Here is a 26,525-nt window from a genome sequence, read left to right on the forward strand (position 1 = left end):
ATGCATTTTAAGATAGTAAAAAAAATTTACAAAATATATATTTTCATAAAGATCATGTAGCAAAGCATGTTTCTTGCAAACATTGTGTTCGCCTTAGTATTGTGTTAGTGGCGATATAATAAAAATCATGAATAGCAGTTTAAGTAGTCAACAAATGAAAAAAAAAGTAATTTTTTACTATTTTTTGGACAGGAAAGCGCCAAACAAGCTACATCGAGCGCTACACAGCTGATCGCGTCCGCTCACAACGCGACGCAGTACAACACTAATAAATATTCGCAGGTTCGTTCATATATTTGTCATTTTTTGTGATTTTTTTGTACTTTTTTATCGGATTTTGATTTTTGAGAATTATGTCATGTGTAAAATAAGTGTGTGCTGTATTTAAAATTTGATTTCGCAAGTAAATTATCGAATTCAGACGTTTTTGCAGTTATCTCGATGAATAGTATATTATTTATGAGTGTTATGTCATATTTAAAGTACGGTATTTGAAACTTGATCCTCGGAAATAACTTTTGCTCTACTTTTCAAAAATTTAAAATTTGACATCCATATTTTTTTTCGTTTTTTCCAAAATTGTATTGATTTTTTGCCTTTCCCCTACGATATTTTTTGCCTCTTCCCCTCCAGGAGGCACTCCTATCCGAATGCTCCGTGCTAAGCGAGCAAGTGCCCCGCCTGCGTGAAGCGAGCGGAGCGTTCGCGGCGAGGCCCAGTGATGCGGCCACAAGTTTGGACCTTATTACCGCGGCGGAGAGTTTCTTACAGGTTGGCAATATGTTGAATGATAAAATATAGGAAAAAATATCTTGGACCTTATCACCGCTGCAGAGGTGTTCTTACAGGTTGGCATGCTAAACCAAAATGATTGTGGATATAGAATGTATATTCAAAACAATTTATTGGGCTAAGAGAAAAGATGCCCCGGTCGTTTTGGGATAAGATTTTGTAGTAAAAACACCGCCTTATACATACGTTTTCATATTCTCTGTCTGTCATCTCTTTTATTGCAATTGTCTACAAAAAAACGTATTTAGATAAAGTACCACAATTTTAGGACAAATATAGTGTCTATAATAATATACGAGCTTCAAAAAAAGCGATGTTTTTGGACTATTTCATGACATATCATACGCGGAAGGTATGGAGAAAAAAGCATTCTAAATTTCTGTAAATTGTCATATTTACTGTATTTTAAGTATAACCTTTATCTACCCTCCCTTTCATTTATAGTTTTTTGTTCACATACGTCAACCTACTCACATTACCAATCTCTTCCAGCCAAGCGGTCACGTGGCTCAAGCGGCTCGAGCAGTGTTGCCAACAGTGAGCGAACCCGCGGCGAATAAACAGCTAGCGGACACTACGCACCAGTTTGCGGCTAGCTGTACTGATTTGAGGTTAGTTTTTAAGGATAACATTTATAGAAAGCTAATTTTATTAATAACTAGCTTTCCGCCCGCGGCTTCGCCCGCGTTTTCAAAGAAAAACCCGTTCCCGTAGGATTTCCGGGATAAAACATATCCTATGTCCTTTCTCGGGTATCAAAATATCTCTATACCAAATTTCATGAAAAATGGTTCAGTAGTTAAGGCGTGATTGAGTAACAGACAGACAGAGTTACTTTCGCATTTATAATATTAGTATGGATTGTAGTCACTCAGTTCAAAGGACAGGTGTTTTTATAAAAATCCAGTGTTTAACTTAATAATATATTGAAGTTTTTGAAGTGAAACTTCTTTAGGCGCGTTAAGAGTAAAATTTTAAGGCCGCGTCATGGCAATACCGTCACGCTACGGAGTAAGGTGACGTATTTGGTATCTTTCAATTCTGCCAAAGAAGTTTCATTTCTGTTATGGTATTCAAATGCTTTATAAGGAAAAAATGTGTGCGTGTACTAGTGTACACACGTAAGAAGTGAAACTTATTTTTCAAAAAATAATTTAGCAACTTTACAGAAATACGTCGTCGGATAAGAAAAGAAAAAGATGGCGCGTAACGGAAAAATGTCACGCGTAACGAAAACATGTTACACTAAATTTTTTTACAACCCCGAAAAAGAAGTTTCACTTCAATAAATATAAATTTATAAGTTTCATTTCTGACACGTGTGCTCGGCACACACGCCCTTTTTTCATAGATTAATATATCTATTTCCACAGATCGGCAGTAGGCCGAGCACGAGCATCATGCCGAGGTCTAGAAATGGATGCAGCTGCCGAAATCTTGCGCAGCTTGCAAGCGGAGATAGATGAGATGGAGCGAGCTGCTGCTGCACTGGAGCTCAGGCCCATACCTGCGCAGACGGTGAGATGACATACATCTTATTATTATTTATTTTCGTATTATAATTGTCTATTTATTTTGTGTATTGATATGGAACATATTAAATGCTTTGTGACGACATAAAAAGTTTCTAACTTCTTGTAAATATATTGAAAAAAAATGTAAAATGAATGCTCGAAAATTGTATGTATTTGTTAAATGTACAAAATGTATTTGTTTTTATGCTCGATCGGTGGTTCTTTCTATATATGTACATATTATGAAAAAATTAACAGCATCTTTAATTACTTGAAAATAATCAAGAAAGAATTACTTGTGCGTTTGTCCTTATGTATAACCAGGTTTTTATAGAAAACAATAATGTGTTATTATTCCCTTCAGCCGGAATGGTCGTATAGCCGGCTGCAATCAGCCGGCCGAGCAGCGGGTTCAGCGAGCGCTGCTCTGAGCGCGGGCGCGCGGCGCGGGGAGCAGGCCACTTGTGCCCGAGCAGCGTTGGACCTGGCTGCTTCGTTGCGGGACTTCGCGCCGCCGCTACGAGCAGCGCTGGCTGTGGCTGAACCGGATCATCAGCCTAGGTAAGGAATATACACGCAAACACGCACGCACCCACGAAGACGTGTATATAGACACCAAAAACCCACTAGATGATACATAGACACTTAGATATATAGACATGCTTATATATGTAACTCTTAAAACACACCAAAAGACATGCATACACATACCCACTTAACCATGTATGTATTAATCGTGGTCCCCATGATTAATACATGAACGAGCTACTTGCGCACGCGCAGCGTTCGATCTGTATACGTTTATCTCGGAAATTATTATCATACTTATATTTTAACAAAACATTACACATGTAAAAGTTATTCCAAATGCGTTACGTAGTTGTTATTCAGACATTTTATCTCTAGTTAAAATTTTCAAATGAAATCAATCACCGTAATTCAATTTTTTTACATACCAGAATCCACATTTACCATAAAAACTATAAACACCACGCTAAAAGACATATTTGTTCAACAGAATAATATCGTCCGGTCGGCAAGTGGTGACGTCATCTCTGACGCTGGTAGAAACAGTGAAACGTTACCTCGTCAGCTCGGAGGAGGTGGACTGCGCGAACATCGTCAGCATGGCCAAGAGTGTGTCGCAGGTATGCTGTAATTTAGTTTGTCATTCAATATTCACCTGTATTGCAAGCTCTTTAATATCTCTTAAATTAACTGTCAAAAGCAAATAAACGAAAAAAAAAAGACGTGTGTCACTCGGGGACTGCCGCGGTAAGGCATAGCAAGCATGCTATGCCTTCAAGCCACACCGCGCCCGTCCCCGTGGGGAGCGTGAGGTTTTTTCGTTACGGAATTTCTGGATTCGGTCCCCGCGCTCAAGGCACGCGATAGAAGCTATGCAATACCTTAAAAATAAATATAACACTTTGCAAACTTTATATGTTGATCACAAACCCATGATAATACTTTCGTTATCTTATTGAAGCGTGTTTTTAGTTCTTTAAACTATTTTTAATTGATCTTTGTTGAGGGAAATTCAGTTTATTCCAATTTCTATCTCTTTCTATTAACAGAGTGGATAATATTATCCCCTTTCAGAGTGTGGAGCAAACGTTAGAAGCGGTCCCAACGCACACGGAACTTGACGGTGCATTAGATGATGTTGCACACACGCTGCATATACTCGATATTGGTGATCTGCCCAGATCCGATCGGACTTATGGGTGAGTGACGTGTTTTTTTATGTTAGAGTTATTCAAATTGCTTTATTTGCAGAGGGAGGTCTTTGTAATAAGTTTTTTTTTGTAAATATTATTATTACTACGCTAAATACTATTGACTATATTATAGGTTATAGTTTACGAGTCGAATTATCGAGTCGAATTTTGTTATTATTAAAATATGATTCAACTCTGGCTATTGTTATTCTAGCTGTTACTTATAATTTAGGAATATAATTGAAAAGACCTATTTTTTGACCAAGCCCATATCGACTGAGCAATGAGTACCTCAAGCAGCGATTTTGGATAGTTTTCATTTATGCAAATAGTTTTTACACTATTGTCAAATTCAAATTACATTTATTATAGCAATAATGTAACAAATATAGGTGTTGTTATTACAATGTTAAAGCGCTAACACATTCTAGCCACTATCTAGGTGTTCTATTTAAATAGAAGTCGTTTTATTATTTTTTTAAATGTTATATCATGAATACACATCTGTGTAACGCGAGTGGTTCTCGATCATATTGTTTTCTTTTGTTCAAAATCGTGTTATTTCCCCCACAGCGAGCTGCAAACAGAGCTGAACTCAGCCGCAGTAGGCCTCAGCAACGCGTCCTCAGATGTAGCCGCGGCCGCTGAAGTTGGCGGCTTGTCTAACGCAGGGAGACAGTTTGGAGATGCTTTCAATAGATTGATGGGCGTGTCGCTTGAACTGGCCGGGCAGACTGAGGTGAGATGAAGTTGGCTACAGGCACAGAATACATAATAGTAGCTAAACGCTACAGAACGGACACTCTCCGCCTCCCGCCAAAATTAAACTTACCTCACCCCGCACGATCATGCTATAAATGGTCCGCATTTTTCTACAAGGACGATACGCAATGAAGATTGACAGACAGACAACATTAATCAAATTGACTTAAAGTAATTTTATTATTTTGGATTTGTGATTATCGTTTTTCGTAGAAAATGGTTAGATATTGTGCTGTTTACGGATGTATTTCATCAGAAAAACGCGAATATTTTTTACGCTAGTCACAAATGTGCCAACCATAAAGCGTTAACACACACATTTGCAGTCTCTACAGTGCGACTGTCAAAACGATAATTTTGTATGGAGTGTCCGGGGTGTGGTACAGCTGGACTGTGGGGTGTGAAGTTAGCTGCAGATGGACGGTGATATACAGGGAACTAGATATGTCTGTGTATTGGGCTGCAAGCTGAAGTTAGCTGCAGATGGTTTAATTTGTACTAAACATCTGTATTTGATCAGTTCAAAAATATTTCAACTAGGACCTACATAAAGATATTATAATATCTATAACCAAAAAAATACATATTATTTTAAGAGCTCCGTATCAAGGTTACATTGTTGAATTTTAGTGAATGTTCAAATGTTGCCAATTAAAATGACTGCTATAGATACCTACAAAAGGACACGATAATTTCAAATATGACCTTCTGATTAACACTTGGCAAATTTTATCAAATACTATATTCCCTCATTCACTCTATGGCGTCGAAATCTATTATTAATTTATTGTAACATCTCTAACTTGGAAAAATATAATATAATTATGATAATTTGCAGGAAAAAGAAACACGGGGTGAGATGATACGATCAATGAAGTCGGTGACGGTCAACTCTTCGAAATTACTCGGCACAGCTAAATCTGTCAGTCAGGTGAGTAAATAATAATAATTACATTATTAGTACCGTGAAACCTGCTTACTTTGCCACTTTTTCATGTGTCAAAAAGTTTGATTCGCTTTAAAAAAATATAATTGTATGAAAACGTAATGAGTAACCTGCACCTAGACGTAGTAAATTTCATGAAAATTTACATTATTACTAAATATCTATTTCATTTTTGTAAATTATAATATTTTAAGCATAAAAACAATTATGGCAAAGTTAGCTGTCACTTCTGGTAAATTTGCCATATGAAAGAAAATATGAAATTTTTGGAGTTTATGAGGTTAAAAAGTAATATATTTGCACTCTTCCTATATCCCGTAAAATAAAGTAAAAACTTTATGTTATTTAGCACTGGTAATTTAACTCTCTAAGAAGGTGGCAAATTCACCAACCTTTCCAAAATATTTCCTATATAAGAAGAAGTTAGGGTTAGGGTTGTCAAATAAAAATGTTTTCGTAGTAGGAACAATTTAGTAAAAGTAAAAAAAAAACATCAATTACTTCTAGTTAGTTTCTTAACTTTGAATTGTTTTACATAATTAAACAAAAAAAAATAGTATTCATTAAACTAACTAACTTTTTTTTAATATCACACATTACACGACATTCCTAAAAGATTTAAACAATGACAAATTCTTATTTATATGATCTTGATTGAATATAAACATTGTTGTTATTTTAAACTTGATAGGAACCAATCCAATCAAGTTTTAAAATCCGTTTGTACACATTATTTCCTATTAGCTGTACTTTATGTGTCTCTATTTCTTTTGTGTGTGCAATAAATAATTAAAAAATGTTGTGTGGTTTTATGAAACCACGGTAAAAGTGAAACTGTTCGAACGGTTCCGAACACTGCTTTGTGTAGCGCATGTCGCGTGACGGTCGGCTGCCGAGTAGGTATACCTACTCGGCAGCCGCGATACACGCGACATGCGCTACACAGACCAAAAAGTTTGAGACGATGTAATAAAAGTTTCACTTTAATAAATAAATACCTTTTGTAAAACAACCTTCATTTAAGCACATGCACTGTGTATTTCATACCTGGCTACCTAACTATTTATATTTTTTTTTCACCAGTCAGTAGGTTCTTACCACAGGTTCTTACAATGACAATTTAATTAAAATATTCATCAGAAATTTTGTGGCAGCCCTAACCTCCAACAAAACATGGCAAAGTCACCATCACAGACGTTGTGATTGGGGTTGTTGAATTTACCAATACCAATTGCGAAGTAAAGGTAGCTTGTAGCACAGTAAATCAGCTTTTATTTAGCTAAAGAACATTATGTTAACATAATATCAAAAAAATACTTACGTAGGCAATGCTTTTCCCGTTTGTTTTTGTAAAAGTTCCGGAGCACTAAGTTTCATACCGCCAACATTCGAAAGAAGTAACCGCCGAAAATAACATCTCAAAAACAAGCTGGGTTGCCACATCTCATTCGGTGTTGCCATTTAAGGTTGATGTTCCGACCGTCCCTCCATACATTTTTGATTACCTCTAAACACTTAACACAGACACTATTTCTTTAAAACTAATCATTTTATCACTTCTCTATAATGAAATGTGTGCGCGTTCGACCTTTTTAATCAATAATTTACAATATTTACTTAGAAAAACAACAGTAAAATACCGGAAAAATTTGACACTTCTACAGTAGTGTGCGTGACTTTTGCCAAGCGAAACACGACATAAAGCACGACATCTAGCGCATAGACTATATACTTATTACAGATCTAGCGCGTCAATGTCTAAACGAAAGGCGATGTTTAGACATTGACGCGCTAGATGTCGTGCATTCGCGTTCGTTATCTTATGCATAATGAGCATAATTCTAATAAATCAAAGTTCTGTGTAAAAATTGAGTAATTTCATTTCCAATCGTTCAAAGAAAATAACAATAAAATAAAATAAAACTAATGACCTTAGAAACTATGTTTTTTTTTATTTATTACTCATTATTGTTCGTCCGTCGTAGGTCTGTAAACTGTATTGTACACTGAAGGTAAATGGTACTGTAGGTACTTTAGTTCGGCGTCGTCGCTCGTCGGCTTGATATAAAATTACATTCTTGATTTCATTGACACGCGCTATGATTTGCGCGCGGAATTTCTTGTGTTGTGAATTTATTTTTGTATGCTATGCATTTTAATTGATTCAAATTGCAATGTTTCTCTAGTATGCATTTGAGACTATATTGTAAATTGTAATAATTGATCGTGGGTATAGTAATTAATTATTCTAATAACGCAATTAGTAATATATGTATTTTCGGTGGGATTCAAAACAAAAAATTGGCCCGTGATTTTTATGAAATTTCACCACATTGCAAATCACATCAATCATAGTTCATACACATGTATGACGAAAGTGATTAGTATTGTGGCTAACATTGACTCATCAGTTCATCACTGAAACCAGTGATAAATCAGTACCTATATCATATTGTGTTTGAATATTTTTAAACAATGATATAAGTATACAATTATTATAAATCGGTAAACTATCAAAGTAATCACAAACTTGCAAACATTGGTAAAATGTCCAGTAGTTTATGAGCCTATTCATTACAATCAAACAAACAAACAAAGTTTTCCTCTTTATAATATTAGTGTAGACAAACACTATGAATACGATCACGAATGCAAATTCGGGGATTTTCTAATTATTGCTAAATAATAATTGAATTCGTTTTGAAATACTCTATAATTTTTAGTGTATAAATAGACATTTATAATGTGGTGCTCATAGAAATCTAAATAACAAGACACTAGAAGTCGTAAGCGTGCGTGACCTTGTCGCCACTCAGGTGATTTGTACATCACCAGTGCATTCGTCACTGTTCAGTTGCTCTGGAGACGTATGAGTGTATACATGGTGTGTTTCAGCAATTCCCATTGCGGAAATTCTTCCACAAGTTGTAATTATACTTATAAAGGAATAATATTTCATCGGAAAATATTTTTTTTTAGAAATAATGCTGTTTTTCCTTAAAATTATAGAATATTTACAAGTATTACGAGTGTCACCATAGTAATCGAAATAACAATGAATGACACAGTCGACCATTCTTATTATCACGTTTGTTCGTATTGGAGCAAAAAGTCTCATATACTTAGGGATGTTATTCTAAAATAAACCGTAAATTCGTGCGTTAGGATACATATTCAAAAGCTTAATTTAATAGATAAGTTAGTTTTCACTAAAATCAAGCTGTCCAATAAAAGGCATAGTTTACTTGTGTGTACTGTTTAGCTTTCGGTTTGAATGTGTTGATTTTGGCGACAGCGGTTTTCATACGAATTATGACATTACAGCACTTCTATGTGTCTTGTTATTTAGATTTCTATGGTGGTGCTCATTTTTTTTGTACTGCTAACGCTATTGTAGGTACCTATTTTCGTTGTTTTATTTCAAGTGAACACGGCCATACAATTTTGTCACGAGCCGCCTATGATTGTAGGTACTTTTGTTAGGCTCCTTCGTCGTCCGCGTCGGCTCGAAAGTTCTTGATTTCATTGTCACGCGCTATGATTTGCGCGCGGATTTTCTTGTGTTGTGAATTTATTTTTGTATTATTATTATTTTTTATTTATTTTTTTATTTTATTGATTCAAATAAAATATTTCACTAGTATGCATTTGAGACTATATTGTATTATGTATAATTTATCGTAGGTATAGTTATTCTTATAACGCAGTTATATTTTCGGTGGGACAATTTGACCCGTGATTTTTCTGAAATATCACCACGTTGCAAATCACATCAATCATACACACGTATGACGAAAGTATAGTGGCTATAATTGACTCATCAGTTCATCACTGAAACCAGTGATAAATCAGTACATATATCATATTTTATTGTGTTTGAATATTTTTTAAACAACGATATATACAATATTATTATAAATCGGTAAACTACCAAAGTACTTCCGAATTTTCAGACAGACAAACAAGTAGTTTGAACACGCAGTTTTCTTATACTAGTAGCAAAAATCAAAACCATAATATTATGTTTCCCTACTATATTTTACTAAAAGTCGAGTGCGTCGAAATCGTAAATAATAATATGTTTTTCACCTTCCTGGTTATTTTCCCATAGTAAATAGTGTTTTAGGTTTGTTGTTGTAGGTAGGAATAATAATAATTATTCTTACATGTTGGTTATGAAATGTATATTGAAATAATTTACTTTTACAAATCATTAGTGATATAAGTTTTGAGTGAAAATGCTCGGATCAGCATAATATTATATGGTACTTCAAATACATGTTTTGATAAAAAAAACAATAGTGTAATAAAATAAAACTGCGTTTTATTGTAATCAATGTTGACAATTTTAAATTCCAAAATTATTGATCAATAAAATAGTTTACACCAACAAATATAACTTTTATTTTTATAACAATCGTTCATAATATAAACCGTAGCAGGTGGCGTTTTGAAGTTCTGTCTACTCATACAGAAAAATGGAAAACTTGTTTTTTTTGTAAACAATTTATTACTCATGTTGTTTGGCAACTCGAAGCGTGGTCGTCCGTCGTAGGTACTTTTGTTCGGCGTCGCGTCGTCGTCCGCGTCGGCTTGATATAAAACATTCTTGATTTCATTGACACGCGCTATGATTTGCGCGCGGAATTTCTTGTGTTGTGAATTTATTTTTGTATGCTATAATTGAATCAAATTGCAATATTTCTCTAGTATGCATTTGAGACTATATTGTAATAATTGATCGTGGGTAGGTATAGTAATTAATTATTCTAATAACGCAATTATATTTTCGGTGGGATTCAAAACAAAAAATTGGCCCGTGATTTTTATGAAATTTCACCACATTGCAAATTATATATTATACAATTACAATTACAATTATTATAAATCGGTAAACTATCAAAGTAATTACAAACTTGCAAAATATGCTTTTCCGAATTTTCAGACAGACACACAATTTTATTAGTTTGTTTTAGCAAAGTAGGTACCTATACCTATACGCTTACGTCGCGCGTCGCGTCGTCGAAAACGGTGCGCCCAGAAACAAACATACTTACCTAATTCAGTTACAATCCTTTTTTTGTTCCGTAATTTATTGTATTTATTCTAATACGATTTTTTTTATTCGTCGGCCAGTTCTACTAGGTATAAAAAGATAAAATTGAAATATAATTATTGTAGCGACAGCCATATTATGTTACTATGTTTTCGTAAATATGTTTTTCACCTTCCTGGTTATTTTCACATAATCTTATCTTATATATAAAAATGAATCGCAAAATGTGTTGGTAAGCGCATAACTCGAGAACGGCTGAACCGATTTCGATCATTCTTTTTTTATTATATTCCTTGAAGTACGAGGATGGTTTTTATGTAGAGAAAACGTAAATATTATGTACCACGGGCGAAGCCGGGGCGGACCGCTAGTATATATATATATAAATGAATCGCAAAATGTGTTGGTAAGCGCATAACTCGAGAACGGCTGAACCGATTTCGATAATTCTTTTTTTATTATATTCCTTGAAGTACGAGGATGGTTCTTATGTAGAGAAAACGTAAACATGTACCACGGGCGAAGCCGGGGCGGACCGCTAGTCTTATATATAAATAATTTGGAAAATCCAAAAGTGCACGCCTCATAATTTTTTTTTAATAAATATTTATTAATTATTATTTTTGTTTATTTAATAACAATTAAACCACATCGAATCAGACCCTGAAAAATGAAAGGGTTCTATTCCTGAGCATACTCAAGCGTAAGAGAAAAAAAAAGACTCGATTAGTAAAGTATTTCGGTCGCTATCGTGTTAACAAGAAAAAGGATCCGCACATACAGACACACGGACGTCCAAGACAGAACTTTTTTAAACTGTTTTTTAACTAGTTTAAATAACAAAAATGACATCAAAAATATCATGAACGTTAAAAATAGTGTTTTTTCTTAATATGTGTGTGTATGTATTATCTTACAAGTGCAATGTATGATACATAAAGACATTTTAAGTTTGAAAAATCAGATGTTTTGCGCGAAGTGACAGTAGTACCCACCTCAACGCTTCGCTTATGAGGCGTGCAAAATGAATCGCAAAATGTGTTGGTAAGCGCATAACTCGAGAACGGCTGAACCGATTTCGATAATTCTTTTTTTATTATATCCCTTGAAGTACGAGGATGGTTCTTATAGCTAGAGAGCTAGTTAGTTTAGTTTTAGTGCAGTGGCAGTGTAAATGTTGTTGTTGAGGTTATGTAAATTTAACACTTTAGTTAACTACCAAGATATAAAGAAATGAGGATAGGACACAATAACTATTGGTTGAGGTATTTATAAACTCATAATATACTTTTAAAAAAATCACGTTTTAATAAATTTCTAGAATTAAATTAGAACAGCTGATTCAAAATAGCCTAAAAAATCTTAATAATAATAATTACGCTTCACAGCAAGAAGAAATGTACCATATGTACCCGCACAAAGTCGATATTGTGTTGCCTACCGTTCGACTCAATGGCTAGGGTTGTAACTACCTTTAATAATTATTACCAAACTAATAAACCGAGTGATGCGAAATAACCATAATTCTTTTAGAGTTTGATAAAATGATCAGGCAGGTATTTTCTTTAATCCTCTGAATTCTCGGTTACTAAATTGTATCGTTGAAATTATTCTTAATCGCGTAAATTTAATAAATAATCATATGGAAAACACTTTTCATTTGTTTTTTTACTTTCACGCCCAACTACTATACAATAATTACGTTGTTTCGGTATTTTGACGAGAAAACGCAGGAAACATCCGTTGTATCATTTTAGATAGATTGTATATTTTGTATCTGTAGAATTGAAATCAAAGCTATGTATATGTTGTCTCCATTCTTTTCTTATCGGATTGTTGATCCCAATGCGAATGCGTCACTTAAATTTTATAAAAGACAATTAAGAACATCAAAAATAAAGTGATACGTAAATATTTCACAGTGCAATATATTATGTAATTAATAATAATTATATATTTATGAAAAAATAATTACATCAGATTTAATAATAGCAATTGTTTTGAATGTACATAATATGAATAAATGATTACATCATAATAGTAATAATCACAATTGTTTTATTTCCCATTTGTTGCAACCCTAGCATATTTTCATGTAGCAGCAGAAGTACCTACACTGGCGGCGCGGCGGCATCGTGCGACATCAAAGGCATTGCCTTACTAGGTAAGTTTATAATGACTCATTTCTTTTATTATATAATTTACGTTTTACTTTTACAGAATCCGATTCAATGGATTATGAAGACGAGTCACACAACGCCATACGATAGTGATGATGAATGAACATTTCAATAAATGCATGCGTGTTTTTTTATGTTGTTTTGTAATTGTTAATTGTTTCTTAAATAAAGAAATAAACTAAATATTTAAATGATGATTTGTTATTTGCAACACAACTTTATATTTGAGATTCTTTACAAATGTATATTTAGTTTTGTATCATCAAATTTATAAATTTTATTCCATAGTTTTCAAAATTAAATGTAAATGACCATAAAAACATTAATAAAGTAAATCATTGATGTAAGGTCAGGGAACGTAATACATATATACATCTGACCATGTAGAAGCTAAGTCTTGTTGACTGCTGAAGTCTGTAAAGTTTTGTTGTCTGCTGAAGTCTGTACGCAATGAAAATGTCTGCCGTTTCGAAAATAAGTTTTTAAGACCCTAATAAATAAAATATAATATGAATGGCAGATCTGGTCAAATACTTTCAAAATTGTATTTTTTTCAGCACTTTCATAAGTGTCTGCCAGAATGTTATCCGCGTGATAATGGTCTGCCATTGTTATTTTCCGATAGTAATAATAATCTATTTTCAAATATCAAAATGGCAGACGTGGTCAAATGGTTTCAAAGTTCGCCAAAAATTTCCACCTGTCTTACCTAAGCGCGCGCCCCGTCCACCACTCTGGGCTTAGTGACTCCTCATCTCATGTATAGTAGGTATAGGGGAATCAACACACAAAAATCCAGGTCTGGTCAAATACATACAGGTAGCTTTGCGCTAGCTCTCTAGCTATTACTTCTTATGGAGAGAAAACGTAAACATGTACCACGGGCGAAGCCGGGGCGGACCGCTAGTAAATAATAAAATAATAAATAGTGTATTAGATTTGTTATTGTATCTTGTATACCTACGAATAATTATTCTTACGTCTTGTTGGGAAATGTTCAAATACCTACCTATTGAAATAATTTACTGTTACAAATCATTAGTGTTATTAGTTTTGAGTGAATAGGCATGGATCAGAAATTCAGAATATAATATGCTACTAACTACTCAAATACATACATGTTTACACAACAAACACCACTGACCTCTATAACTATAAGTTATAGAGGTCAGTGACCGTCAGTGACAAACACTATGGATACCTACGCTCGCGAATGCAAATTCGGTGATTTACTAATTATTGATACCTAGTCATTGAATTCGTTTTGAAATAGCCTGTACTTTGTAATTTTTAGTGTTATAGACATTTATAAAATGTGGTGCTCATTTTTTTGTAATAAATCATCCCGAACGCTATTGTATTTTCGTTGTTTTATTTCAAGTGAACACCTATACAATTTTGTCACGAGCCGCCTCTGGCCTCTGGGTGAAATAAACAAGTCAAATGATTTTTGTTCTAATTGTATTTTGGTAGTAGTTTGTTTAGAATTTACATTACCATTGTTTAATTTTTATTTTGTATTTGCAGTAAAATAAAAAGATGAAAAACTTCATTAGGTATATTGTACGACACCTCACTCTGAATCGCGCTAGCGAAATTTTTTCTTTACAGAGCACATATACAACTTTCGGACAATCTTCATTGAGGCCGGCCGGCAAATCGAGTATGTCGAGAAACTTCACTTATTCGATGGAGGTATTCTACCTTCCTTCCTCCACAGTTGTGGGACCCCGACGTGCATTGAACACGCAGCTTTCTGATACTAGTAGCTAAAATCAAAACCACAGATATGTCTGTGATCAAAACCATAATAATATTTTTACCTATTATTTTACTAAAAGTCGAGTGCATCGAAATCGTAAATATGTTTTTCACCTTCCTGGTTTTTTTTCCATAGTAAATAGTGTTTTTGATTTGTTGTTGTATGAATAATTATTCTTACTTGTTGGTTATGAAATGTATTTTGAAATAATTTACTTTTACAAATCATTAGTGATATTAGTTTTGAGTGAAAATGCTTGGATCAGCATAATATCATATTTGCTACTTCAAATACATGTTTTGATAAAAAAAAAACAATAGTGTAATGTAGGTAATAAAATAAAACTGCGTTTTATTGTAGGTAATCAATTTTGACATTATTTATTTCCCAAAATTACAATAAAATAGTTTACGCCAACAAATATAACTTTTATTTTTATAACAATCCTACTTCCTACTAATGCGAAAGTTCATACATGTTTCAAAAGAAAAACTTTTACTTTTACTATTATTTCAATTTATCCGGTTTAATTAAGACTTAATATTGATACATATGATCATTATAAATACAAATAGGAATTAACAATATAACGAATACGTGGCACAACTAAAATTTTACCGATACCACCCGTGGTCATTCTCCTTTGTGGGTCATTTGTAACAGGATGGCGGTTCTACAGCGAAAAAAGAAAAATGATGGTCAGAACGCTGATACCGGATACCTTAAGATACTGTAATATAAAATATTACTAGATTAGATAAAATATTATAGGTAGTATCTTCACCGTGTGTGACGCGCTTTACATTCACGCCATCTAGAGTTAAATCTTTATCATTTTTGTATACGTCTGTGTGTGTAAACGACCCTGTATGCAATGACAGATGTTAAAACGCATAATTTTACCGAATTGGGTGGATTTTAAGGCAATGATATAACATATTTCAATAAAATATAATATTCAGTAACCGCCATGACTATTCCTAGGTTTGATGACTATTCCAATTACGCAAAAACTCAAATAAACTAGAAATGTAGAATTCAGCGCCATCTAGCGGGATATTGGCTGGGAACAGATCGTTGCAATCACCTTAACTCATAAATTTTACTATACAGGCATGCAAACATGACCAAAAACTGATATTAAGATGTGACTACACTTTTTCCCTCAGAAGTTGGCTATGGCAAAGTCTGCAACCTTTGGCAAAGCTAGCAGGTTTTACCGGTACTTGAGAATATGCAATAGATTGTTAAATTAGTTTAAAATGATGAACGAATACAGATTACTTACAAAAATGATCAAAATTAAAAAGAAATACTATTGTTTTCGTCTCGAAGGAGCAAATTGCAAATTGTTTTTGTAATATTTTGACAAGTTTCCACTACTGATGTAAATATAGAATAATATTTGCTATTTATTTATTTATTTCCATAGGATTTGACGCGACCAAACGCCAAAAACCAACTGGCGGCCGCAGCTCGTGCTGTCACAGAGAGCATTAATCATTTGGTGAGTTGTAAATAATATTTTTTTCTTAATCTTGATATTCACATTCGACTGAGTGAAAAAAAACTTGGTTTCTTTTATGAGAAGTATACACTACAAATATTGTTTCATAACAATACTTATTTGTGCATAAAAGCTTGTAACTGTAAAATTTAAATTATTTTAGAGGCAAGCTGTTTCTCCTAAACACAGGTTGCTTGGGAAACATTGGCTTGTATAAATTGTTTTAGTAGCCTTTTTATATTTATATACTTTTACATGAATATTAACTGTATATTGTAATGAATTGTAATTGTAATTGTATGTATGTTTAATAAATAAATTTGAATTTGAATTGAAAAGACGGCGTGAATCATTCGAATTTTTTTTTCTGTTTTTACACAAACCGTTGTCTCTGCCCTTTTACCACCAACTTTTATTTTTTACACACCTTTTTTATCGTTTATTGACTATTTCTCCAGGTGGACGTATGTACAGAAGCTGCGCCTGGGCAAAAGGAATGTGCAGCAGCTATACGCAGTATCGAAAGCACGAGGCCACTGTTGGGTGCACCGAGCCAGCCGCTCAACGATCTTGGTTACTTCGCGTGCCTCGACGCGGTCGTTGATCAGAGCAAGGCGCTAAGTGAGTGACGGACATACAAACACACACAATATGTCTTAAGTCCCGTACATACACAAACATTATACCTAAAGTTCTTCCCTCTTACACAAAAACAAAAACACAAATATGTCGTAAATCTTGACACGCGACAAATATCTGACGTATGAATCCTCCCCGGCACACATTATTTTGACTTATTCGTAAGCAGTAATATGATAACACGTGGATGAAATGCTATTTTCCCCTCTACCTACTTCAAATATCTACATACACATTCAGAATACAATAATTCAGAATGTTCCTTAACAGATATTGCCATAAAAAACAAACTGAAAAACATTGCAATATTAAAATATTCTGTCTCTTCCACTTGAAACTTAAAAAAAAACTAACGATATTTCGTACCTTGTCTTCTAAATAAAATTTCTTGACTTTAACACTTCAAACTTCATACACAAAATATTATATTTTTTCTCTTGTATATAAAACTAATAATATTGTTATCCTACAGGCGAAGGCATGTCAGGAATGGCGAGTTCTATCAAGAAAGGTGACAACACGCACTTTGCACGGAGCGTCGCCGGTGCGGGCGCTGCGGTACAGAGTCTAGTGGAATGTGCCGCACAGGCTGCTTATTTGGTGAGTTATTAGTTAATAATGAACACATAGAACAATATTTATTACTCCTTAAGAATAAACACTTATAAAATCGATAATATTACACACAGAAACAAATGATAAAGCGGTCTTACTAACGTGACAGAGAAGATTCTTCATTGTTACAAAATTTTGGTCAAAATGACTGTGAATAATTGAATAATAATTATTAAATTATAGGCTGACTCGACGGATCGACGAAGGAAGAATTCTTTCCATAAAAAATTACTACTAATATCTACTCACAAAGCTTATTTAAGAATTCAAAATCATGGCCAGCATAATTGAATTCCAACTTATTCCTTATTTATTTACAAAAAAATGTATTTGGTCCTTCGAGTAGTAAACATTGTTTACTTATAAAACTATTTTCTTAGCTTCCAAAAGCCTTTTGCACTAACTTTACTACCAACTATGATTCTGCACGAATTCTAATTTATTTATTTGAAAAAATTAGATAACATAGATCCATTATTGTTAGTAATACTAATAAGTAATACCATTTCTAATGCCTCCCAACCAGACCACTAACTATGATTCTACACGAATTCTAATACAATTCCCATTGTCTCCCCAATCAGACGGCGGTATCAGACGAAACGTCAACAGCCGGTAGAGCGGGTCTGGTCGACCAAGCGCAGTTTGCACGAGCTGCGGCCGCTATAGAGAGGGCTTGTGAAACGCTGTCTGATCCCAGGACTGATCAACACCAGGTGAGATGGCTAAAAATAATAATTATTTGTTAAAAATATGTCAATAAATATTAATTTACTTGTCATAAATGTTTATGGCAATTTTTCTTCATTGAAGTCGTGACATCGTCTGTATTTATTTAGATTATGTTTATCTATGTTACATAAAACAGAATTTAAATGTTACGGGCTCGTTGTTGACATAATTATAGTTATTAACATGCATTAAAAATAATAACGGACCTAATATAGAACCTTGTGTGACACCAATTTATAAATTGTGCCTTGTAGAGATTTTCGTTTCAACGAAATCCTTTGAATTCTGTTAGATTTTAGTAAGAAGCTATATATAGCTCATAGTTATTCTTGATTCGATAAAAATTAAGTTTTCTACATAATATTTTGTGGTCGACACAATCGAAAGCTTTAGGAAGATCACAAAATAATATTTATCGAATTTTGCTGATTTTACTAAATTTCATATGCATTTTAACAACAGTATTAGTAATTTAAGGTGTACCAGCTTACAAATTCTCGTGAACAGTGCGCTGTATAGTGTGCAGTGGGCGGAATTCGACATAATCAACATTTTCGATTATAGCAACCTTTTTTTGTTAATATTTTGTATTTTTTGTTTATTATGCGTACTATATTTATGCATGTGTGCAGTTGCCATCCGGTCACAGCATGTAGATGCGTACTATATATATTTTATGTGTATTTATGTATGTTCGTATGTATGTACAGGTGCTATCAGCAGCCACGGTAATAGCGAAACACACGAGCGCACTGTGCAACGCGTGTCGCGTGGCGTCGGGCCGCTCTGTGGAGGCGCAGAGCAAACGACACTTTGTGCAAGCCGCCAAAGATGTGGCTAATTGTACCGCTGCGTTGGTTAAGGAGATCAAAGCGTTGGACGCTGCGTATACGCAGGTTAGTGCGTTGTTTAAGTGTAGACAAGTTGTAGAACGTATTTTTGTAAAAAGTGATTGCTTGTTTCGTTTGTTAACGATATCACACGTGAACGGTATTACAATTTTTTGTTGTGTTTGTTATTGTTACAAGAAGTATTTTGTAAAATTGGTTAGTACGAAAAACGTTATAACGTTATCAAAATGTCTAAACATCACCATTTCCCCTTATGTATTTTGCAATAAATAATCATTTATTTAACACTATCATATAATAAAACATACACTTATTCACCAGGCTGCTAACTTATCCAGTTATAAGCTGTTTTATGCAATAAATGATGTATTTATGTATATATTTATTTTATAGGAGAACCGCAGTCGCTGCGGTGCTGCATGCGCGCCGTTGCAGGAAGCGGTGCGTTCATTGGTACAATTCGCTGATAGTCCAGAGTTTGCTGCAGTGCCGGCTAGGATATCACCGCAGGCTAGGCTCAACCAGCAACCGATATTGGATTGCGGCAGGTGAGCAGATATAATGCAGGAGAAACGCACGCACTGCGTTGTCACGCGTACACTTGCGTTTTGTAAATTTGCCATAAAATGATTATGTGAATTCCATTTTTTATGCGCTTTTTATTGGATTCACCTGTATGTTTGTTACAAACAAACATACAGGTGAATCGAATCGACTCATTTAGACATTATTATGGTATACTAGATGTTTAGTGAAAAGTGAACAAGTTGATAGTGTTGTATGCTCGTTAAATATTGATTAGTTTCAATTTTGGCCGTGTTTTACACGAAATTAATAGTAAAAGCGCCATCGATAGTAACTATAGTGACACCTAGTGGCGATTCGAGTAGACGAGGATAAATAAATAAAAAAATAGGATAATTTTCACACACGAATCTTCCCTTTTTCGATTTAGGGATTCCACCTTCCTTCCTCCACAGTAACTTATATGATATTTTCGTTCACCAGAAACATAATATCCGGTTCCTGTTCAATGCTCGACGCAGCACGTGCTCTAGCCCTTGCTCCGGCAGATCGCGGCCATTGGCAGGCGCTCGCTGCACACAGCAAGACTGTATCCGATAGTATTAAACAGCTGGTCGCTAATATACGGTGAGTGTGGATAGATGGATAGATTGACAAACAGCTCTGACACGTACACATACACAACATGTCTGATAAACACACACGCACGCTAATTAAGCGAAAACGGCACAATGTAAAATTCATAATATGGCTCTAATGATAACGCTCACAATGCGTTTTTTATAGCGTTAGACGCAATTTATAAATACGTCACCGCCAAGTGAAAGACGTAGGTTTGAATTCAAATAACAATCGAATTTTTAGATTCTTTATAATTTTTATAACAGCTTGACATAATGAGACATTTTTAAAGAAAGGCGAAAGACGCGAGTTTGAATCCAGCCTCATGATCGATTTTTAACAAATCTTCAAAAATTGCTCATTTATACAGCATTTGAATGCTATAAAACTAAATATTAAGCTTGTCAAAATACACTACTTGAATGCTATATAACAAATAATCGTTACAAAATGCGATTTTAACCCACCCTTATCGTCCGTGACAGTGAAAAAGCGCCAGGACAACGCGAATGCGCACGTGCACTTGACACATTAAGTTCGCAACTACGGGAGCTCGATCATATCGCTATACAAGCTGTGGGACAGGAGCTGCAGCCGAGACAAGCTAACACGCTGCAAGGTGAGTGTGGGTGGAATATACCCGGTGTGGGGTGAAATTTACCCGGAAATATTGAGAATGTAATTTTGGTTGGACTTTTTTTGTAACAGTAAGGTTAAAAGGCAGTAAGAAATAGTACGAGTCAATGTCATTTGCTAGAATGTGCTATAGGAATAAAATTGTGTTTTGCACGCCTCATAAGCGAAGCGTTGAGGTGGGTACTACTGTCACTTCGCGCAAAACATCTGATTTTTCAAACTTAAAATGTCTTTATGTATCATACATTGCACTTGTAAGATAATACATACACACACATATTAAGAAAAAACACTATTTTTAACGTTCATGATATTTTTGATGTCATTTTTGTTATTTAAACTAGTTAAAAAACAGTTTAAAAAAGTTCTGTCTTGGACGTCCGTGTGTCTGTATGTGCGGATCCTTTTTCTTGTTAACACGATAGCGACCGAAATACTTTACTAATCGAGTCTTTTTTTTTTCTCTTACGCTTGAGTATGCTCAGGAATAGAACCCTTTCATTTTTCAGGGTCTGATTCGATGTGGTTTAATTGTTATTAAATAAACAAAAATAATAATTAATAAATATTTATTAAAAAAAATTATGAGGCGTGCACTTTTGGATTTTCCAAATTATTCACTTGTAATTCGGTTTCATTTGTTTGTAGTGTTCCTGATTATAAGACAGTTTTTAATAAATATTATCATATTAATATTACATTTAACTGACAGATACGCTTAAGAAAACATTCATTATCCAGATGTTATCGAAGCGGATGTAAATCAACTCTATCTATAATAGATCTTGCTAATCATCTAAATTTTGTTACCAAAAACTACTATAATAATTGCGTATTGAAGACAAACAAGAACATTTTCACATTTATAACAATAGTAAGGATAGACTCTATCAATACATTTTGACAAGCTACAAATCGATTACTCATATGAATGCCCAGGTTACTGTGAACAAGTTGAAAACAGCGCTGCCGAAATCCTGGAACGCCTGGAAGCTGTTCGTATAGCTTCCACTAGTGAAGCGGAGAACCTGGGACACTCTGTGCTGCAGCTGGTGAGTTCAACTCAACGCTCTAACTCAAACTTAAAGTTGAAATTTCGTTTTTGGTCCTGTTTTGTCCTTCTAGACTACATAATAAATAATTATCCCTTGTTCCTTCAATTCAACATCTACACATCTGGTCCTTCGAGTCTATATTAACATATTTGGTTCCTCATAATTATATCTACATTAACTCAGTGACAAGTTTTGTAGATATTTGTAACGGAAAAGTAGAAGGAGCAGTTTGTTATTTTTTGACGGGGTGGGGAGGGGTGTTAAATGGAATAAATGGATAAGTAAGAGAAGTTTATTCAGATGTATACATCTATATCAAAAGAAAGGTATTATTATTACAATTTATAGTGTTACTTTGGTAGTTCAATTTATACGTGAAATATGTATGAACAATTATATAATATAATTCCTAAATATTTTTGTATTTGCAATCACGGCTCAGTCGTTATTTATACCGGGACCACTTTTATATTTAGCTATCTACTGTTGAAGAATCATTTCCAAGTTGTCCTTTTGTTTATCCATTACTATAAAAATGCAGTATTTTCATATAAACGATTGTTAAATACTATTTTTTCCTTCAGGTATCATACGCCGAGCCCCTAGTAGCAGGCGCTAGCGGTGCAGCATCAAATCTAACGGAATCGAACGCGCAATCCGATCTCTTGCAACACGCGCGCACTGTGTTGGAGACCCTGGCGTTACTCGTGACTGCGGCCAAACAGGCGGGCGGCAACCCTAGGGTGAGTTGGTGTTAGGACTGCTAGTCTTTATAAACGTATATGGTCCTTCGAGTCTGTATTCTCATATTTGTTCCGTCAAATCTATATTTCTGTACATTTGTTGGAGACTTTATCAACACATTTGGTTCTTCTAGTCCATTTCTTCATATTTTATCCGTTGAAACTATATTTTTTCACTTTTGTTTGAGTTTATACTTGAATTTTTGGTACTTTGAGATATATCTATATATTTCCTCTTTCGAATCTACATTTTTGTTCCTTCACATCTATATTTTCACATGATTAAATACTTGAAGGACCAAAATATGTGAAAATATAGAAATACTTTTACTACATATTTGGTTTTCAAATCGAGATTTACGTTTTTGGTCCTTCGAGTCCCTTATTCTAATAAGCCTCTCCTCGCCTCTAGTCCTTTTTATTAACATTATTACATTTGGTCCTTCGAGTCCCGTTCTAACCTCTCGCTCACGTGCAGGCTGGTGGCGCTCACGCGGAGGTGTCCGCTCAGGACTCGCTCGCGCGCGCCGCTCTGAGCGAGCTGAGCGAGACGGTGCGCGCGCTGAGCGCCGCGCGCGGGGACGCCGGCCCGCTGCTCGACTGGATCGGGAGGTCGCTCAGCCGGCTTACTGAGCAGCGGTGAGCGGACACACACATACAGATATTCAGGACACACGCAAAGTTATAAACACAAATATACACAGACACGCGCATAATATATAGATACACACAAACACATCTAAAGATATATACATATACATAAGCAAACAGATACACACACACACACACACACAGACATGAACGCACCCGCGGTGCACATAAATATACATAGACATAATATATGGAGACACACAAATACCTGCACACATGTACACATACGACATGAGATAAAAGAACAATTGAAATTGTTTAAATATTTTATACCACTTAAATATACGCACACATAAACAAACTCGCACGCACTTGCGTGCATATACTTATCGAAATGTACAAATTAAGTGTTCGCGCACTTACTAGTGTTTAACAAATACATTATATTATGATATCATTTACCAAGTGTAAGTAACAAATAACAAGAAAAAAACATTATAAACAGCCTTTCTTTTCTAAGAATGAATTGAAATTTTCTTAAAATAATTCTCATTCATATAGAAAATTTCAAAAAAATGCCACCATATATACTGATACATTTATTAAAATTTTATATCGATTAAATTGATATTGTGTCTCCTAAATATTCTCCTTTATTTAAAAGTAAATATTTTCCACTCAAAGAGAGATTCAGAAAATACCACTGTGTGTCCTAACCAATTTCTTTAGTAGTCAATTTATCTTCATTATTTTATGCAGTTCTCTTTATCTCCTGGTAAACGATAGTTTCTTATAGTTGTTCTTTTACATCTATAGTTATTTTTTTCATAAAAGGTCACGAACGGTAGTTTCCTGATGTATTTCTATAATAATTATAACTATGTTTACAGTAAACTTAATTTAAAAATATCATATCGATACAGGTAAAATAAATCCAAAATCTTAACCATTCACGCTCTAACCACGCGAGCGTGCGTAAATAGCCGATCCGTCATACGGTTATAAATAACCGCCCAGATGTCGGGTTAAGGACATGGTAAAGAGTATAGGGTATACTAGATGTGCACGTTGGTTCGTCTGTTTTGATTTCATTTTTAACCGACTTCAAAAAATATGGTTCCCAATTCGGTTGATATATTTTATTATAGGTGGAAATATGCGATTTTTGGTGATTTTGGTATTGTATTAGGGGTTCAAAAATTGACTGGTCGTTTTAATTTATCAATTTAAATAATGAAATTTGAGGTTACTAATGTCATTATGAGAAGTAAATGAAAAAATATCAAATAGGAAACACTTATAATGTAATATGCTTCCTAATACTATAAATCTAAAAGTACTTCGTTTTATGTACAGTTCACTTTTACCCCGAATGCATTGATTCTATTTTGGTAAATTTCCATATAGAGATAGTTAAGACCTTTCTGATGACATGGGGGTCACTTTAAACAGAAGTAAAGGGTCCAAAACTTTAAAAATGTCTAGATGTGACACAAAAAACCAGAGATAATTGCCTAATTAATAAATATATGACGTTTTAAATCAATATCTCATAATAATAATCGTCAACGTAATATATGTAATTATATTTATTACGCTTAGGTCACCGTTAGTTGAAGCTTGGCTTGGCGCCAAGCGCAGAGCACTAACCAGCTGATTTTTAGCTTAGCCTAGTGGTATTGATGTTACTGAATTTAAATATGCCTTTAAAGACTAGCAAATAAATTCATAGCAATTAGTAGTGAATACTTTTTAAGACAGTTGCAGAAAAGTTTTTTCAAAATGCCTAAAAATAGTACTGTAGTATTTACTTTGATATTTTAAGTGCAGAAGAAGTCCATCAATATATAATTTTTTGAAAACATCATCACTCAGATACCTCAAGCAAGAATATATTTTATACCAAATATTATAATTTACGGCCAAAAAAACTTTCCATAAGTTGTGTTTCTTTGGAATAAAAAGTCAGTTGGAATGTCCCTACAAACAAAATTAACTTTCGTTTCTTGCTTTAATATTTATTAAATTAAATTTCACTGGAAATAATATCAAAATTAGTGTTTATATTTCATAATATAACGTAATAAATGCCGCCAATAATTTAGTGTTCAAGTCATTACCAAATGGCCTAGGTCGCGATCAGCCGTCCGCTAGAACGCACGCGTACGCACCGTGCGGTCAATGTCGTAATATTTGCGTGTTTTGTTTATATTATTTGTTATTGAAGTGAAACTTCTTTATCGGGATTGGAAAAAAATTTAGTGTAACATTTTTTCGTTACGCGTGACATTTTTCCGTTACGCGCCATCTTTTTCTTATCCCTACCACGCGTGATTCGACGTATTTCTGTAAAGTTGCATATAGTAAATTATTTTATGAAAAATAAGGTCATAAAGAAGTTTTACTTCTTACGTGTGTACACTAGTACACGCACACATTTTTTTTTTGTTTACTATGTGTTGAAGAGTGGATAAAGTCATAGTTACTTAGTGAAAAGTGAAAAAGTATTGGGGTCTTTGTTGGGGACATGTAAGTTTTATCCTTATATGGATAAAGTTATAGGGGTATAGTGAATGTAAGTTTTGCATATCAAAGTATAAGAATTGTGATGATAGTTGTGTGGGAATTGATCGGCTTGTAATTTGTGTATTTATGTGTATGGTAGGATGCATAAGTGAATTATATAGGCCTAAGTCATCTACAGTTATAAGTGTTCTCATATTATGTTGCCGATTTTAAATGGTTCGAAGTATGAATAGGTTTTATTCTGGTCATATATTATTGGGAAATGTCATAAAATACCGTACATTAATGTTATTACTGATCAGCTGTGTCTGATAAATACTCCGGTATGCGTGCCAAGCATTGTTAAAAATTATTGCTCAAATACTATGCATTTAATAAGGTTTGGATAAATTATCATTATTGATTTTATCATTATAATTTTGACATTTTACGTCTACCCAAACGGTCTAGTATTAAGGTCAACAAAACAATAAAAAGCAAGAAGATAAATAAGGTCAAGTACATTAATGAATGACTAAGCTCTTACAATTATTTCGACCAGTGATATAACATTAGGAAATTTACATTTCTTACCTTGAAAATAACATAAAGTCGAATATAAAATTTTATGCATTTTACGCTGAGTGCCAGATCTTTTAATTCCTGTATGATGGTTTTAATGTATCCTTGTGCTGGAATATTTTTAAATCTCTATTTAAATATAATACAAATCGTTGCAGTTCTTTTGTTCTTTTTTTCGAAAATGTTCAAG

The 26,525-nt window shown here is 34.0% G+C and overlaps 1 protein-coding gene across 7 annotated transcripts in view; it reads left to right on the plus strand.

Moving 5' to 3' along the window:
• rhea (Talin_middle and talin-RS domain-containing protein rhea) overlaps positions 1–26,525 on the plus strand; it is a 110,179-nt gene that overhangs the window by 63,896 nt on the left and 19,758 nt on the right. For all 7 annotated transcript variants that reach the window (XM_089712421.1, XM_089712417.1, XM_089712418.1 and 4 more), the window contains exons 26-45: positions 193–282; positions 634–771; positions 1,285–1,403; positions 2,166–2,310; positions 2,671–2,867; positions 3,325–3,454; positions 3,909–4,033; positions 4,601–4,766; positions 5,628–5,720; positions 16,166–16,240; positions 16,699–16,861; positions 17,352–17,479; positions 18,079–18,210; positions 18,937–19,122; positions 19,471–19,625; positions 20,086–20,229; positions 20,709–20,842; positions 21,799–21,911; positions 22,499–22,657; positions 23,136–23,296. In XM_089712421.1, the coding sequence (XP_089568547.1) occupies positions 193–282; positions 634–771; positions 1,285–1,403; positions 2,166–2,310; positions 2,671–2,867; positions 3,325–3,454; positions 3,909–4,033; positions 4,601–4,766; positions 5,628–5,720; positions 16,166–16,240; positions 16,699–16,861; positions 17,352–17,479; positions 18,079–18,210; positions 18,937–19,122; positions 19,471–19,625; positions 20,086–20,229; positions 20,709–20,842; positions 21,799–21,911; positions 22,499–22,657; positions 23,136–23,296 (2,753 nt within the window). The remainder of the gene's footprint in view (positions 1–192; positions 283–633; positions 772–1,284; positions 1,404–2,165; positions 2,311–2,670; positions 2,868–3,324; positions 3,455–3,908; positions 4,034–4,600; positions 4,767–5,627; positions 5,721–16,165; positions 16,241–16,698; positions 16,862–17,351; positions 17,480–18,078; positions 18,211–18,936; positions 19,123–19,470; positions 19,626–20,085; positions 20,230–20,708; positions 20,843–21,798; positions 21,912–22,498; positions 22,658–23,135; positions 23,297–26,525) is intronic.

Source organism: Colias philodice, chromosome 28 (assembly GCF_061535455.1).
Source record: "Colias philodice isolate Cphi_HAF_F1 chromosome 28, ilColPhil1 Martin Lab GWU primary, whole genome shotgun sequence".
NCBI classification, from domain to species: domain Eukaryota; kingdom Metazoa; phylum Arthropoda; class Insecta; order Lepidoptera; family Pieridae; genus Colias; species Colias philodice.